The sequence below is a fragment of the Protomyctophum parallelum genome (assembly GCF_964188405.1).
Source record: "Protomyctophum parallelum genome assembly, chromosome: 2".
NCBI lineage: Eukaryota > Metazoa > Chordata > Actinopteri > Myctophiformes > Myctophidae > Protomyctophum > Protomyctophum parallelum.
In genome coordinates this window covers 40614152-40632855 of record NC_139699.1, presented here as the reverse complement: position 1 = coordinate 40632855, position 18704 = coordinate 40614152, and the positions used below count along the sequence as shown (strand labels likewise).

At 43.1% G+C, this 18704-nt stretch overlaps 1 protein-coding gene across 1 annotated transcript in view; it reads left to right on the top strand.

Moving 5' to 3' along the window:
- The window catches only part of LOC310854620 (voltage-gated potassium channel KCNC1-like), a gene marked incomplete at both ends in the record, with an annotated part of 35848 nt that extends 17640 nt beyond the window's left edge, over nucleotides 1-18208 (top strand). The window contains 5 exons of the mRNA XM_083759295.1: nucleotides 1-17; nucleotides 206-351; nucleotides 623-1050; nucleotides 11609-11821; nucleotides 18078-18208. The exon at nucleotides 1-17 is cut by the window's left edge and continues 76 nt beyond it. Of these exons, the coding sequence (XP_083615421.1) occupies nucleotides 1-17; nucleotides 206-351; nucleotides 623-1050; nucleotides 11609-11821; nucleotides 18078-18208 (935 nt within the window). The remainder of the gene's footprint in view (nucleotides 18-205; nucleotides 352-622; nucleotides 1051-11608; nucleotides 11822-18077) is intronic.
- Nucleotides 18209-18704: the final 496 nt, after the last annotated feature.

The following is an 18704-nucleotide window of genomic DNA, read 5'->3' as shown; positions in this document are numbered from 1 at the left end:
TCCTGAGGATCTTCAAGGTAAGACGACAGTGTTGATTTTATTTTTTATTTTTTTGTATTCATAGTCGTTTGAATACAATTCTGTTACGTTTTAGTCAGTTATTATGTCATCTGAAATGTTTTAGTTTTAGTCTGGTTTTAATCGATTAAATATCATAGGATTTAGGTTTTAGTGGACTAAATGATGTGTTGGTCCTCTCATGCAGCTGACTCGGCACTTTGTGGGCCTCAGGGTGCTGGGCCACACGCTGAGGGCCAGCACCAACGAGTTCCTCCTCCTCATCATCTTCCTCGCTCTGGGCGTGCTCATCTTTGCCACTATGATCTACTATGCCGAGCGCATCAACGCCAGGTAGGCCAGTCTCTTATAGTCATTATATAATTAATACAGCAGGCCTGTCTCTTACAGTCATAGTCCCGCCCCCTTTCATGACGACGACTGGCCCAGGAAATAATTCCCCATGCATGTTTCCCATAGACATTTCAAAAAGTATATATTCAAAGACCTCTAAAGCCTCGAACCAAGCCAACTCGGACCGTGACAAATCATGACAACACACACAATATTTTGGGGCCGAACAAATAATTAGAAATAATTAGAAATTCCCTCTCGCCCCCTGCAGCCCCAATGACCCTCGCGCCAGCGAGCACACACACTTCAAGAACATCCCTATCGGCTTCTGGTGGGCGGTGGTGACCATGACCACGCTGGGCTACGGCGACATGTACCCCCAGACCTGGTCGGGCATGCTGGTGGGGGCGCTGTGCGCGCTGGCGGGCGTGCTGACCATCGCCATGCCGGTGCCCGTCATCGTCAACAACTTTGGCATGTACTACTCGCTGGCCATGGCCAAGCAGAAGCTGCCCAAGAAGAAGAACAAGCACATCCCGCCGCGCACGCCGCTGCTGGGCGGAGCTCACCACGACTACTGGCTGCGCTCTGGACTCAACTCGCCCGCCTGCAGCGGCAGCGACACCTGCGCCCACCTGACCTCACACAGTGACGCCTGTTGTCCTTTGGCCACGCCCACGCCGGGAGACGTGATGCCAGGTATATACCTGCATGAAAACACAGACATTCATGATGAAGGCCCAACTGTGGCCCAAAACGTTGTACCATGTAATTTGTTCACAGCACGTAGATCAGCTATTTGCGGCTAATGTTCCCCTCAGCATTTCAATAGGGATTCTAGGGATTCACAAACCGTGCATTTTGAACGAAGGCAGACAGCAATTTGTCTTTGGCCACTGACCGTGTTTTTTCCGTGCTGGGCAGGTTGTGTTGTTGTTGTTCCGTATTGTTGTTGTTTCTCCGTGAATGTTGTGTGTCCGCTGTCCGTGTATATTGTTTAGATGGCAGCGTGACGCATTATTATGTATCCCACCACAGTTCTATAGCCCCGCTGTGATTGGCCAGTAGTCGAAGACCCACAAAACTGGGTTGAATACGTAGAGGTAAAGTCAGTGTTGTACAGCACTTCGGCATACTATATACAAGTAAGACGCGCAAACGCGGGAAGCGAACGCAGCTCGTAAATGGCAATAACAAGAATTAGAATGAATTACATACTTTTTTAAGGTTTTCTTTTTAAAGTTCTCTTTTTTGTGTTTTTTTAAGATTTTATTTTTAAGTTAAGTTTTTTTGTGTTTTTTAAGTTTTTAAGATTTTATTTTTAAGTTAAGTTTTTTGAAGTTAAGTGTTTTTAAAGTTTTTTTTTTAAATTAAGTTTTTTTGTGTTTTTTTAAGATTTTATTTTTAAGTTAAGTTTTTTTAAGTTAAGTGTTTTTAAAGTTTTTTTTTTAAGTTAAGTTTTTTAAGTTAAGTTAACAGCGGGACAGACACACACAGACATGATCTGCAGGGTCTCATAGTTAGCAATCTGAGAATCCCATCGTCAAATATTCGGGAAAACAGCGCCTCCCCTGTTGTTCCTCGAAATTGACGCGAGGCAACAGTCTGTCTTGAGAGACTACATAGTTAGTGCTCATTGAGTTCGCAATGACTAGGCCACCCGAACTGCACAAAAGGTTGTGCGTGCACATAGTTGTGCTCTTCTCAATTGTATATGGGCAAGTAAAAACCTGTTGGTGGAACATGTTGAGATTTCTTTTTTGCAATTCTTTAGTACTATTTGAACAATTTAGAAGATTTACATCAATCTTCATCGTCAAAGTAACTAACTGAATCTGGATTAAAATAGTACAAGGGCGGCAGTGGCTCAGGAGGTAGAGCGGACGTCTTGGAACCTTAATGTTCCAGGTTTGAACGACAGCTCCTCCTGGCTAAGTGGAAGTGTCCTTGAGCACGATACTATGAAGCCCTTATAACTACCGGTACTCCTGATGAGTAGGTTGGTGCCTCGTATGGTTAACTCAGTGTGCGAATGTGAAGTACATCATGAAGTGCTTTGAAGTGTCAGAAAGACTATGAAGGAGCTACATAAATGCAGTCCATTTACCACGTGCAATTTGCCCCTGATATGTAATGTAGTGGAGTAGATGTATAAAGTATGAAAAAATAAATACTCAAGTACCTTAAATGTACTTACCGGTATAGTTGCTTTCCAGAACTAGTTTGAAACGCACGCACCCACGCACACACACATTATTGCCTGCATATTTGTGTGTGAGTTTCATCTCTGAATGTTTCTGGCACCTTCCCACAATGTTCTGTCTTATTCATTATATTCCTCCCTGTGTGTGTGTGTGTGTGTGTGTGTGTGTGTGTGTGTGTGTGTGTGTGTGTGTGTGTGTGTGTGTGTGTGTGTGTGTGTGTGTGTGTGTGCGTGCGTGCGTGCATGCGTGCGTCTGTGTGTGTGTGCTACATCATGTTGTCATGGCTACAGTGTCCAAGCAACACCAACCAGTCTCACACTGTTAACAAAATGGGAAAAAATACAAACAAATGAATATATATCAGTGTTTCTCAAACATTTTAATGTCACAGACGTACAGATGTATTTGGTCGCAGACCCCAATCTGAAAATATTTAGTTCCAAGGACCTGCATACTAGACTAAAGGAGTAGTTTTTTTTCCCATTTTTTTCCTAAGCCAATAATTTGATGACCGGATCATCGGTCATTAGAAGACTTGAAAACTTTATGCCTTTACCTTGCAAACGTCACCTCTGTAATGTAATTAGTAGTTCATGAATCCATCAGCCGCTGTTATTAACTCTTTACTTCAGACAGAACATGATACGTACAGTAGCAGGTCGACACAATGGACCTGGCCATCACCATTGATATGCATCCAAGGTCGGTCATTCCTATTGTTTCAAGCTGTGACACTATAGCGAGATGCAAACATTGTGAATGGCTGTGCGGGCTTGTGTGCATCTTCAAAAACTGCCAGGGCGGTGGCCTGGATAGCCGTATAGCGTCAGCTCACCCCTGTGTGCAATTGATGGTGAAGTCAATTAACTACACTTTGAAGTATATGAACTAAACAGAAGAGAACTGCTTTCCTCTCTCCATATAGCCCATGAACAGACTCACACTACTAGACTGAAATAATTTGGCAAAAACACGGAGGACAAACGCAGATGAATGAGGGTTTCCTAGTGTACAGATTCTTTTTGAGTGGTGCAACCACTCCTACAACCAGCTTGCAATGTCCTCGTACTTGTTTGTTTGTTTGTGTGTGTGTCTGTCTGTGTGAGCATGAGTATGTGACTTAATAATAGCAGTAGGGGGCGCCAGAAACAGTGAGAGGGGTAGTGACTCTAATGAGAGAGAGTGAGAGAGAGAGAGAGAGAGAGAGAGGGGGGGGGGGGGGGGGGGAATTGCACCACTCAGTTCACACGTGTGTGATTTTTTAGTGTACAAAAAAACAGCATTCACAGCCATGGGGCTGGAGCCCCATCGACCCTCCAGCAGCCTCACGGCTTGTGGGAGACTAACCTACCTATATACAGTTCTGGCTGTTTATAAAGAAGAAGCCCAATACACATGTCAAACAGACAGACATTCGACAACCTAACCAAATGGTCAAAGTTATCTCCTATTGGGTGTGGTCACAGGAAGAACAACAGGAGACCTCTCTGGTCTAGATGCTGCTATCAACAAACTAGATCAAAGTAGGCCTATAGCTATTTACCATAGAGTGCCAGCTGTGAATGGTAACCATGCGTCTGTCCTGTTGGCTCTCTCACCCATGCAGGAGGCAAGAGAACAGGGTAACAATTTTAGTTTAAAACAATTATCTAGGCTATATTAATGAAATGTGGTTCCATCAGATACGACATTCCTCCCTTGACAAACGTACACACGTTTGTCACAAAAGCATATGAAGGAACCACATTTTGACCCTCCTCCCTTTGGCACACAAAGATAAAATAAAAAATGATAAACATAACAAACAATTACAGTAGAATTCAAAAATGGTTACAGAGACAGACGGAATTCAAGGTTACATAACTTCTTCAGGCGATTCTCATTACACACAATTATACATAACTACATTTCGGGTCAGCATAGTAGAATCTCTTAGTGTTCTATCAAAGCCTAATCTGAAATGTCGACTGATCCTTACCCCCCACTGGCCGTACACCAGTGACCGGGTGAAACTTAAGATAAAACTCTTACTTTAAAGAGTTACTAAGCTAACTTACACAGTGACTAAGCTAATCAATCACATTAAATACTAGACACCACTATAAAGCGAAATAACATCCTATACTACACACCAATATATTTTCTCGGCTGTCCAATTTGCCTATAGTGCAATTAAAAATCACTTTCACAATACATAACCTCAAATGTCCATCAGTCATCACGCACAAGCAAGCAATTAAGGCTGCAGTTCCTCGACGCGCCGCACGGAGTGTGTCCTTTTTTGGCCCGTGTCGTGTGCAATGTGTGATCAGCACATTGCACACCATGGCCGCTGTTGACACTGTTCTCTTGTCCATTTCAAAATGAATTCTATATCTCCCTCCCTTCAGTCATGAATCCCAATACATGGCTGACAGAAGTGAATTCATGAGAGCCGTGTGGGTCACCAACGCAGACCGTGTAGCGAGCTCGTAGACCAGCTGCCCCCGCTGAGCCGATGAGGTGGCCACGCGCTTCCCTTTGACCGCTGACCGCCGAGTTGATGCCCGTAATGCCGACTGTAGCCCCTCCGACCTCCGTCCGTCGCCGGCAGGAACAGCAGCTGTGCATCGCCGCTCCTCGGTGCATGCCATCTACGTTGTGGCCACTCGCCACTTGCCATTGTGTTGGATGCCGCTGGTATGACCAGCGCGAATCATCATCGTCGTCCTCCATCCAAAAAACTGCCGACCGAAATATCGATTAGACTGAAAAATTCCAAAGTCCGCTGGTTCTGTTTCATCTGGCGTGAATTAACACACCATCATGACCAGTTTCGAAGCACCACTTTGAAGTAAATTAACTCCACTTTGAAGTATATGAACTAAACAGAATAGAACTGCTTTCCTCTCTCCATATAGCCCATGAACAGACTCACACTACTAGACTGAAATAATTTGGCAAAAACACGGAGGACAAACGCAGATGAATGAGGGTTTCCTAGTGTCCAGATTTATTGTCAGAGTGTACAAAAAAACAGCATTCACAGCCATGGAGCCCCATCGACCCTGCAGCAGCCTATAGCTATTTACCATAGAGTGCCAGCTGTGAATGGTGACTATGCGTCTGTCCTGTTGGCTCTCTCACCCATGCATGAGGCAAGAGAACAGGGTAACACTTTTAGTTTAAAACAATTATCTAGGCTATATTAATGAAATGTGGTTCCATCAGATACGACATTGGAAAATAAGTATTTTTTGGGTTGAACTATTCTCCTTTAATGTCTGTAGAGATTGAGGGGGCAGAAAGCTGAGCGCTCGAGTCATGCAGCCTGAACTGGGACAAGCTGGAGTTGGAAATACATTGTTTTCAACAAGGGCGGCACAAATAAGAGCAATTTTTGGCAAGTGTGCAACATGACAACTGTTTGTACAGTAACAACTAAAGTCTCTGTAATGTTTCTGTTGTACTATTACTAAAAAACAATCTAAAATAAAGGGATCAATAAAGAGGACTTGTCACTGTTTGCTATGCTCTTCGCCAATAGAAGTCATAATTATGTAGAAGACTGGCCCCATGAAGTGAACGGAGTTGTCGTAACTCTGTCTTATACTCTATGGCTCTAGATAGCTTTAAAGCACAGCTCAAGACCTATTTCTTTACTCTTGCTTTTCTTGCTTTTTATTTTATGCTATTATTTTCATGTTGTTTTATATGCTTTAGCTTTTATTTTTGTGCTTTAATGCTCTCTCTGTAAAGCACTTTGAGCTGCATTTCATGTCATGGAAGGTGCTCTTCATCTGACTTCACATACGTCTTAGTATGAGCGAATAGGGGAAGGGGATCAACGTCACGTGATTCTTTGTTTGACCCCGCAAAAACTGTGTCTCAAAGAATATGATTATTGCCAGCTAGTTCCACTACTACTGCACACCTACAGTACAACGCATATTTGCACAAACACATGTAACTGTACTGCACTAGTAGCAGTACAGTTACCAAGCAACTCCCAGTACTACTTCTACTGGGAGTTGCTGCACTGCAGTAGACACAGACAGGTCTCAGTTTGGTTTGGTTTATTTATTTAGCACATGTGTATAAAAAAAAATAGACAATACATATCAATGAACAAAAATACAATGCAAGGAAAGGAAGAAGCGAGCTGGCTTATATAAACAGTCAGTTGAGTACACAGTATGTGGTCCTGGTACATCCAGACAGGCAGCAGAGCATGGCAGCAGTTGCTTAACTGCTGCTAGTAGCTACATGCTAAAGTACTACTTCATGTCAGCGCTATACTGCTACTGCCATACACGGAGGAAGTGAAGCATACACTTGTACGCACTACGGACACACTCACACAAACCAATGCATGCACACATACACTCACGCTGGCAACACGCACACACATGCACACGCGCACACACACGCAAATGGACACGCGCACACACAAACACGCACGCACACACTCACTCGCTCGCACGCACGCACGCACGCACACACGCACGCACAAACACACACACACACACACTCACACACCAATGCATACATGCATGCACGCACGCATACACGCACGCACGCACGCATTATAACCACTGAAGCTCTAGACACTCTATCTCTCTCTCATCGCACCATGTAAGGGAGTTGCCATGTGCATATGGTTTTCAATGAGCCAGCATAAAATCAATGTCTGTCACATGTGCACATCCATGAATGCACGCACACACGCACGCACGCACGCGCACACACACACACACACACACACACACACACACACACACACACACACACACACAAACACACACACACACACACACACACACACACACACACACACACACACACACACACACACACACACACACACACACACACACACACACACACACACACACCTTGATGTATCCTCAACATAGAGACTATTATTATAACATGGGTCACTGTATACAAAAAGGAACACAACATAAAAAATGTCATGACCCATGAAAAAGGACCCCGACCCAAAATTAGACCCACTGTTAGGGAAACACTGGTGTAGGCGCTGTCCATGGTGCTGAGTGTTTTGAAGGTGAAATATCCCTTTAACCCATTCAGGACAGGAACCAGTGTTGTTTTTGGCAGGCATTTTTTAGATTTAGTCAGTCTTAGTCTTTTGGAAAAATGCTTAATTAGTCTTAGTCAGTCTTAGTCATTTGGAAAAATGCTTAATTAGTCTTAGTCAGTCTTATTCATTTATATCCTTGATAGTTTTAGTCGACGGAAACTCCTAAGGGTTTTAGTCAGTTTTAGTCATTTTAGTAAAAGGTTTTTATTTTTAGTCAAAATTTTAAAAATGTCTTTAAATAAAATGTCTATAGCTAAAGGTATTAATACATTGGCATTGTAATCAAGGTTGACAGGTTGTCATTGTCATATGAAGCTATATGATTCCCTGCTTTCATATGACATGAAAAAAATTAAAATACAATGGCAGTCCCTCAGTCAAATGGTCACAAATATACCGGTATATAACTTCAACTGAGAGTTCAGATGCAAATAATAACATAAAAATAAAATGTATGATAGGCTATTTCATATACCGGTAATATCTAGGGATGCACCGAAAGGGAAATTCTTGGCCGAAACCGAATACCGAATATAGGAAACAGTTGGCCGAAAACCGAATACCGAATAGCCGAATACATCTTTGTTGTAAAGCTACCTGATTATGGCAAAAGACATGATTATGGCAAACACCCAACTTAAATAATAAACACTTATGCGTCCATTAAAAAACATCTAATTAATTGGAGGCTTTGTGATTAATTAATCTCAATTAATCACATTTTAATCGCATATCAATAGGCCTATTTGACCTGAACAGTGAGCTTTTTTTTCTACATAAGCATAGGCAATAAAACAAGTAGTAATAATAATAGTGATAATAATATTATTTATATAATGCTTCTCTGAGTACTTAAAGACACTTTTCAACTTTTTGAGAAAACAAATAAAAACAACTTTATTAGAGAAAAACTAAGACTATGGAATAAAATAAATTAAAGTGGAATGAGATAGCAATATTCCAGAGGTGGGTTTGAATTTATAGGTGATGGCATGTCTCTGAATTTGCATTTTGTGTGCATTTTGACAGGTCTGCCTGCTGTGGACAGTGAAACCCTGAGCATTAAACACAGGCAGACGCAACGATAGTCTATCATTCATTGTTAAAGCTCCAAATGATATTCCCATTCGTCTTTGTCTGCCCGTGTAAACGCAGCAGCGAGTGTGAGGGGTTGGGGAACGGATGGAAAGTACATAGTGTTATTAAGGCGGACTCCTTCTAACTATATGGAAGAAACTAACGTTAGCTCCCATGCTAGCAGTAGCTTCCCTCGTCAGACAACACAACACCACCACAGATCGGGTGGAAGCTGCTGCCTGATATCACTGCTTGTGCCCGTGGATGGGAAATAAGATTTAAAAGGCTATGGAAGCTTGGATGAAAGCACAGATGTGTGCAATAAAGTTTTGTCATCCCTGTGCATCCCATCTGCTGCTCGTGTGTTGTGAGTCTGTCGCTGGACTCGCTGCCTGCTGATGCAACAGATGCATAGTTAAAGAGCGTCATAAGCATGCGCCCTTCCTGCGCTGGAAGTAGCAGATCTACAAGTTATCTACCCGTCGCAATGCACAGCGCTTTGAGCTTGTACATCTGTGATTTTCCCGCAGTTTAGTTGAATTATATCGATTCACAACTTTAGGACCCCTACAAACTTTGTTCGTCAATCCACTAACATTTTCGTCTAGCCTCGTCTTGTCAACGATAACACACACACGTCTCGTCATCGTCATCAAACAGAGCTACGGTATTTAGCTCGTCAGCGTCAGTCTTGTCCCGAATTATTTTAGTGTCGTTCGTTTTAGTCCGTCTTAGTCCTGGAAAAAGGGGCGTTGATGTCGTCATTTACGTTATCGTCAGTCCTGACGAAAACAACACTGACAGGAACCCCATTTGGTGTTTTAAGCATTGTGTTGAAAAATAGCAGATCTACAAGCTCATCATCATTTTTCAAAAATAGCAGATCTATAATGTAACATAACATTTATATATGTAAATTGTGAAAATGTGGCGCAAATCCTTGAATATATATTATATATTATATATATATAATATATAGACCCCTTTATTGTTTCCGTAAGAGTTCCGCCATTTTAGCAGTTTTGTCAGTTCTTCACGAAATTCGGCAATATGGTAGAGGGCCGTGAGAATCCCAGACCTTTAGACCTCCCAATGAGTAAATTGTTATGGTTTGCTCAATCCATTTTTCTGCCTTTTTTTGGCCACGTCAAAGAAGTTGCATTTCCATACATGCAATTCGAGTCTGACTCGCTATATCCACATTATGGTCTTTGTAACAGTAGCTATAACTACATTATGGTCTTTGTAACAGTAGCTATATCCACATTATGGTCTTTGTAACAGTAGCTATATCCACATTATGGTCTTTGTAACAGTAGCTATATCCACATTATGGTCTTTGTAACAGTAGCTATAACTACATTATGGTCTTTGTAACAGTAGCTATATCTACATCATGGTCTTTGTAACAGTAGCTATATCCACATTATGGTCTTTGTAACAGTAGCTATATCCACATTATGGTCTTTGTAACAGTAGCTATAACTACATTATGGTCTTTGTAACAGTAGCTATATCTACATCATGGTCTTTGTAACAGTAGCTATATCTACATCATGGTCTTTGTAACAGTAGCTATATCTACATCATGGTCTTTGTAACAGTAACTATAACTACATCATGGTCTTTGTAACAGTAGCTATAACTACATCATGGTCTTTGTAACAGTAGCTATAACTACATTATGGTCTTTGTAACAGTAGCTATATCTACATCATGGTCTTTGTAACAGTAGCTATAACTACATCATGATCTTTGTAACAGTAGCTATAACTACATAATGGTCTTTGTAACAGTAGCTATATCTACATCATGGTCTTTGTAACAGTAGCTATAACTACATCATGGTCTTTGTAACAGTAGCTATAACTACATCATGGTCTTTGTAACAGTAGCTATAACTACATCATGGTCTTTGTAACAGTAGCTATATCTACATCATGGTCTTTGTAACAGTAGCTATAACTACATCATGGTCTTTGTAACAGTAGCTATATCTACATCATGGTCTTTGTAACAGTAGCTATATCTACATCATGGTCTTTGTAACAGTAGCTATATCTACATCATGGTCTTTGTAACAGTAGCTATAACTACATCATGGTCTTTGTAACAGTAGCTATATCTATACATCATGGTCTTTGTAACAGTAGCTATATCTACATCATAGTCTTTGTAACAGTAGCTATATCTACATCATGGTCTTTGTATAGCTATAACTACATCATGGTCTTTGTAACAGTAGCTATAACTACATCATGGTCTTTGTAACAATAGCTATAACTACATCATGGTCTTTGTAACAGTAGCTATATCTACATCATGGTCTTTGTAACAGTAGCTATATCTACATCATGGTCTTTGTATAGCTATAACTACATCATGGTCTTTGTAACAGTAGATATAACTACATCATGGTCGTTGTAACAGTAGCTATAACTACATCATGGTTTTTGTAACAGTATAACTACATCATGGTCTTTGTATAGCTATAACTACATCATGGTCTTTGTAACAGTAGCTATATCTACATCATGGTCTTTGTAACAGTAGCTATAACTACATCATGGTCTTTGTAACAGTAGCTATAACTACATCATGGTCTTTGTAACAGTAGCTATAACTACATCATTGTCTTTGTAACAGTAGATATAACTACATCATGGTCTTTGTAACAGTAGCTATAACTACATCATGGTCTTTGTAACAGTAGCTATAACTACATCATGGTCTTTGTAACAGTAGCTATAACTACATCATGGTCTTTGTAACAGTAGATATAACTACATCATGGTCTTTGTAACAGTAGATATAACTACATCATGGTCTTTGGTACTATTACTTATGTACAAAATGTCTTCCACCACTGCTGACCTCTGACCTCTCCATTTAGACACCAGGTTGAACGGGGAGGCGGCCAAGGCGGCGCTGGCCAATGAGGACTGCCCTCACATCGACCAGGCGCTGTCTCCGGAGGACGGCCTGATCTTCAGCCCTACCCCTGAGCGCGCTGCTGGCCCCGCCCCCACAGATCATCCTCCTTCCTGTTTCCTGTTGTCCCTGGGGGCGGGGCGGCCCGTACACACTGCTTCCATGCTGAAGAAGGGTAGGCGCATGTCACACCTACACACACACTACACACGGACGCACGGAGACACACACACACACATACACACACACACACACATACACACACACATACACCCACACATACAAACCCGCACGCACGCAAATGCACAGTTGCACACACTCGCCCTGTGTCTATCCTTTTTTACCCTGATCTCTCCTTCTTACTACTCTAACTTACCCCCCCCCCCCCCCCCCCCCCCACCACCCCAATTTTTATTCCATTTGGTTTGTTTACAGTCGTTGACTGACACGCGACCTTAACTTTCCCTTTTTTTCTGTTCTTTCTTTGTTGTCCTGTTTGTTATTCCCCGACACCCTGTCGTCTCTCTGTCTGTCTTTGTTTCTCCCTCCATCTCCCCTGGTTTCACCAAACCCCGCCTCCTCCTCCTATTGGTCGTTAAGGTTCTGGGGTGGAGCAACTAGGCCCCTCCCAGCAGGGCTATCCTCTGCTGCAGTTTGGCTGGGTTGGCCGGGCCACTCCCACCACTTGACGTCCGTTGAACCAATCAGACCATTCAAAATGTTCAGCGGGTTGTATGTCAATTCCCCCGATAAGATCTTCAAGAACGGTCCAAGCAGCCGACGGGAATGGATTAGGAAAAAAAACTAAAAAAAGATTTTGATCCATGTGACGCTTTCGTCTGCCGTCCATTTCTTGTTATACAAACAAGCTCGGGATCGTTCCTGTAAGAGCAATTGAAATTAGTTTTTGTCAAACATTATGACCTTTTTGGATGTGAACAAGATCTTTCAGCTCCTGAATCCTATAAGTCTTTAACCGTATTCCTGTAGGGGTTCCGTGTCCAACAGAAAGTGTTTTTTTATGAGCAGGGGAGGGTTTGGATGATGATGGTGAGTGCTCGCATGGAGCGTTTATTCATAGCCACAACGTTGGAGTCTCTGTCTGTCTGTCTGTCTGTCTACATGTGTGTAATCCACACCGTTCGCCGCAGCGACTTCAAATTCGACACACACGCTCCACACCACCGCAGGGGATGCAGTGCCCGGTGTCGAGTCGGTCGGGCCCACGGTTGTCCAGAACCGCCCAAAAATGGCCTCTGCCCGGGCTCTGGGTATAACGGGTACAACGAGTATCGCATAGCCTAGTTAGAACAAAATGGCAAAATGGCGCACACATGGATTCTCATGTGGTTGTAATTATTCAGGTGGTAATCCCACAGCCAGGAGGATTGATTGATCAAATGATTGAATACATTATTAGTAGTCAGAAATGTTTTTGAAAGAAACCAATCATATACACATCCTTTAATGGATGGTATCAGGACATTCCATGGTGACATATAGTAGAATGAGAATTGTCCCCATGCTTATTCAGATCAGTGTGGGTCATTAACTTTCATTAACTGGGTGTCATTAACTTTATTTTTAAGTACCAGTAGTTACCATAGAGACTGTCTTTTCGTTAGCATATAGATTAGAAACACATGACAGTCTTACCAATAGCACCATATGACAGACTGGCTCCGTCAGCTAAACAAAAACACTTCCTGTGGACACGGCCCCCTTTGATCTCCTACGCGGGGCAGGCTATATACTATAGCTCCTAGCCCACTGGCTTCTAGTAGGAAGCAAGTAGCTCCAGGGGGTTAACCCCCCCCCCCCCCCCCCCCCCCCTCCAATGCGCACGCACGCACACACACACACACACACACACACACACACACACACACACACACACACACACAGCAAAACAGAAAGACGTAGGCCTACAGCATAGGTTGCAATGTAGCACCCGCTACCGCTGGTCTCTATGTCCCTATATACTGTACACTGTCCTTTATTCCTGTTCTGTTGCCAACCTGTTCAACACCGGTGAACCTACACCGCATACATTCCTACATGCAGCGTGTGCACGCACACACACACACACACACACACACACACACACACACACACACACACACACACACACACACACAGCTTGTGAACAGATTGACCACTGTAGCATACTTGTATGTCCAAGCATGTCTGAGAGAGAGAGAGAGAGAGAGAGAGAGAGAGAGAGAGAGATTGTGTCTCTGTCATCCAGTTTGTGTGTTTTTTCGGTGTTGCTGCTGTTTGTTAGTTAGTTTGTTTGTCCTTTTTGTTAGCATGCTGCTTGCACTTGTCTCGCTGCATTCTGCATGTTCTGGTTTTGCCAATGTGGCGATATTAGAGGACTGACAAACGCAATCTTGTCCTTTCCCTGCGAACGCTGCGCCTCTGCTTCTCAACGTGTAGACTTGGATGGTTCATGCCTTAACATGTAAATAGAACAACATGCCCTCTGGGACATGCAGGTGCCATGCCCGTTCAAGCGTGCTCAGGGCATTGCATTTTTTTCTAAAGGTTGCAGGGTCAAGATCGGTTCACAATATCAGGTGCAGTGTGCACATACAAAGCACCATCAGCTCCCAGTAGCCTACTTACAACAACACCTACCATCAGCTCCCAGTAGGCCTACTTATGTATCACACTCCTTAGAGAGTTCCATGCCGCAGTTCTACCTTGAGTGAGTGAGTGAGTAATGTTAACACTGAACAAGTAAAATAAACACAAAACTGAGTCAAAGACGAAGTCCGTCTGTCCATTAGCCTCCCGCCTTCTGTCCAGCAGCTACTTCTTGTCTGATATGTATATATTTCCTGTTCCTGTCGTCCCAGAATTCCTCTCTTCCCTAGCTAGCTGTGACCTTTCACCTTTCTCCACTGTGTGAACCATCGTCTCTGTGCACTCTGCATTTTCCAGGTGGTCTTGTGAGCTGAGCGCTTTGTTGTGTTCTATACTGTGTCTAATGTGTACGTGTCTAATGTGTGGTCTGTGTGAGCCGTGCATTATCGCCACTCCCATCTCAAAGCTGCTGAAAGACAGATTGACAGAGATGCTAAACCTCTCAAAGCTGCTACATTCCCCCAACCTCTCGATGGAAAGACAGATAGAGACACAGAGATGTTAACGTGGGAGCTGGGCAGAAGTCTTGTAACATGGTTGAGGGTTAAGGGGTCAAAACAGAAGAAACTCCACACTCGCTATAGCGTTTTAAAGTATAAAAAAATATTCCTCAGACTTTTCGGACCTTGTTTGTGTTTCACATGTTCCGTCCCCTCTTCCTATCTCGTCTTCAGGGTTCCTCGTCTATCCGTTTTTCCTCGCTCTGTCTCTCTCTCTCTCTCTCTCTCTCTCTCTCTCTCTCTCTCTCTCTCTCCAGTGCTGAGAATGAGTGTTGATTGGCTGATGTGCGCGCCGTCTGTATCCCCATATAGATGCCTGGACAGACGACAGTGTCCTAGTTAAATATATGCAGGCTGAAGTTCTCCGTGTCACCTGAAGAGGGCCCCGACCACTATACTATTTCTGGCCCTAAGGTTTGGCTGCTGGACTCTGGCAGATCTTCAGTGGCCTCTCGGAGATGGAGAGATGCCAATGTTTTGGCCACGAGAGACCCAGCTCAGGCCAAGCAGGAGTTTGATGGCTGTTGACTCGACTGCTTTTCACATAAGAAGGACTCCTCCGATAAGAAAGCACTGATGACAATCAAACGGTTTCCCCCAAAGCACGATGAATGGACAGACCAGGTGCAGTCGTGAAGGAATGTGGCCGAATACAACCAGTGGTTATGTCCCAGGATGAATGAATGGCGTGTGTGTGTGTGTGTGGGGGGGGGGGGGGGGGGGGGGGGGGTAGCTACTTTTGTTTAGCATGTGTTGCATGGTGGTTTACACAAACGGAAAAAAGAGGTTATGAATATGAAGTTGTTTTTCTTTCTTTTTTCTTTATTTTTGCATATCGATGTAGCCAGATATATGATGAAGTTGTCAACATGCTTTTTCCGTTTGCCAACTTTTTTTTTATCTCACATATTTCATCTCACATATCTTTATTTCTTCTTCGGTTTTGTCAGGAACCAGCCCTGCAGGGGGCTCCACTGACCAGCAGTGAAAACGTATGTTGTAGAGACAATGTTTACCGGAACGGTACGCTAGCGTTAACCGTATACCGTGACCAGAGACAGATGGGGTGGCGGTGTGTTGTTTTAACCGCTGTAAACAGGACCTTGTTTGTGTTGGCATGCTTTAAGACTAGCGGAAAATGAAAGTCTTCTATTTTTTATGATCCATGCTTCAGTTATGCACGTAAAAATAATTGTTAAAAAACATTAACATGATTCTGTTAGAATGGAGCAAAACCATGGTTAACTGTTGTTACTTTCATATAAGGATTTTAAATGTTATTTATTCATTTTTTTAAGAAAACTTAAAAATAAAAATAAAAAGTATTTACCCAAAACAAAGGAGGAAAAAAAGGGAAATTGAATGAGAGTTCGGGCTGTCGACATGAAAAATCGTCAGTGTCAATGTTTAATACTGAGAGGGTACAAATGGATGCAATTAAACCTACCTGTGGGTCCATTTGCGTCCATGTGTACCCTCTCAGAGTCAAATCAAACATTAAAGAGAGGAGAGGACAGAGTGCTTCTGGGATTCAAATGCATGCAGTGTTATGCAACATTCAGAAAACAAAGCAAAAAAAAAAAAAGGAGTTGAAAAGATACATGAAATAAATCTTTTTTTTGTACGAAAGCATTTATTTCCATTGACGGATTTGTTTTCTCCTGTGTCATTAATTATTTAATTAATGCAACGACTCGAACATCAACCTTTTTCCTTCTCTGAGCTTGAGCTTTTAAAAATGCACAACATGTAGTCTCCTATTGCCCCATCCTCTCTGTAAGGAGCACACATGTAGTCTCCTATTGCCCCATCCTCTCTGTAAGGAGCACACATGTAGTCTCCTATTGCCCCATCCTCTCTGTAAGGAGCACACATGCAGTCTCCTATTGCCCCATCCTCTCTGTAAGGAGCACACATGTCTCCAAGTGACGTGATGGCTGCCTTACATTAATACTGTATATTTAGATATTAAAAGTCAGACTAAAAACACATGCAAATTATTATTCAAAAAAATCATAATAACGTTTAGTTTTTTTGGGGGTAGCAATACTTTTGTTTGATGCCCTTTTAAAAGCTCTGGATGTTTAGTTTTTGTGTGTTTTTTTTTCTTTATATTATCAATTCATTCAAACGTTATCTGCATAACCTTTACGGTGGTGTTGACCTTTGGCCTCGAGGTGAAAGGTCGTGTTGTGAGCAGGTTGTCCAGAGGCCGGAGAGAGGATGAACAGCATGGTGCATGATGATGATGAAGATCACTAACTCCCAAAGAACTCAAGTCCTTGCATGGTGCCACATACAATGTAATGTTACACTGACGCACGCACGCACAAACGAACGAGCGCACGCACGCACGCACGCACGCACGCACGCACGCACGCACACACGCTCACACCCACACACAGACACACACACACACACACACACACACACACACACACACACACACACACACACACATACAACACACACACTAGGTGACCAGATGTCCACCTTTGCGTGGGACAGTCCTTCATTTCCAAGACATTTCAGGCGTCCCACAAATTGAGACTCTGTCCCACATTGTGTTCAAATGCCCCAATAGTTAGTCCCCTAATAGTTGGCTTTCTGTTGTAAAGCTCTCTCATTGTCTCTTTTCCTGCAAGATGTTTTTAAGCCTGTTAAAATAACATGAGACACATCCCCTAATGGACCGACATTGGAAACAACAGTCGAACATGCGTTGCTCCCGTGCTTGCGGGTATGGGTTAGGTTAGGGTTTGAGGTAGTTGTCGGTCTAATGCCAGTCTGACCAATAGTATGCCTGTACTGTACCCGCCGGCCATATACCAGCCATGAGGCCCATGACCAAAATTTGCAACAAAATGTGAGACGCCAGAGGGGTTTAACTATTTGATAGGATAGGCAATGTTAGGCCTATGGTCATGATCAAGGCATTTAATAGCAACTTTAGCCCTGGTCATGTGGGCCCTGATGCGTTATTACCGGATACGGCAGTGCCAAGGACCGCCCGTACCTTCTTCTGATTGGTTGAAAATTAAGAGGAGGCACAGCAGAGTGAGCTCAGGCGAGAGAGGCACCATGGCGAGCGTTGAGCAAAATGGTAACTCATGTTTTGGGGCGAGCATTGTATTCGACACAATGGGACTTGGCACTTCACTGCCGTAGACTATATGCAGCCTTGATCCAGAATGGTTTGAGAATCATATTCTAATCTTTACTTTGTGTGCGTGTGCGTGTGCGTGCGTGCGTGCGTGCGTGCGTGTGTGTGTGTGTGTGTAGAGTCTCAGCGGCCAGGAGGCGGGGCCAATCAGGAGGAGGTGGAGTCTGTCTGCGTGATGAACCGGGGAGTTCCGACCACGTTGTGCACGGGACACACCCTCCCCTCCCCCCCTCCTCACCAACCACCGTAGCCCTGGTGACGGTTACCATGGTAACATAACAACCCATGTATCTCACCCTCCAAACTATCTCTAAAGCCACTTTTATTCTATTTTTGAGCCCCTCCTATGTCCAGATTTGAGGGTGTTAACACAAACATTGAAGACGAAGGTGAGGACACAAATTGTGATTTCCCGAAATGAGATGATGTATGATCAGCGCCGCTCACTTCACACGGGTATTTATTTTTGAGGGGCGCTAGCCCCTCCTATATACAGGTTTAATGTTTGTTTTTCCTTTAACAAACGTTAAAAATGCCATTGACATGAACAGAGTTTAATGTTTGTTTTGTCCATGTTTGTTTTGTCTGATAATTACGTCATAAAATATGTATAGCGCCCCCATCACCTCACACAGAAATTACACTGGTGAGTTTTATTATATTATTCGAGCCACAGATGAAGGCTGAGAATTGGTATTGGTCCATTTGTTTGGTACACCACGAGAGGGGTTACAGAGTAATTTCTT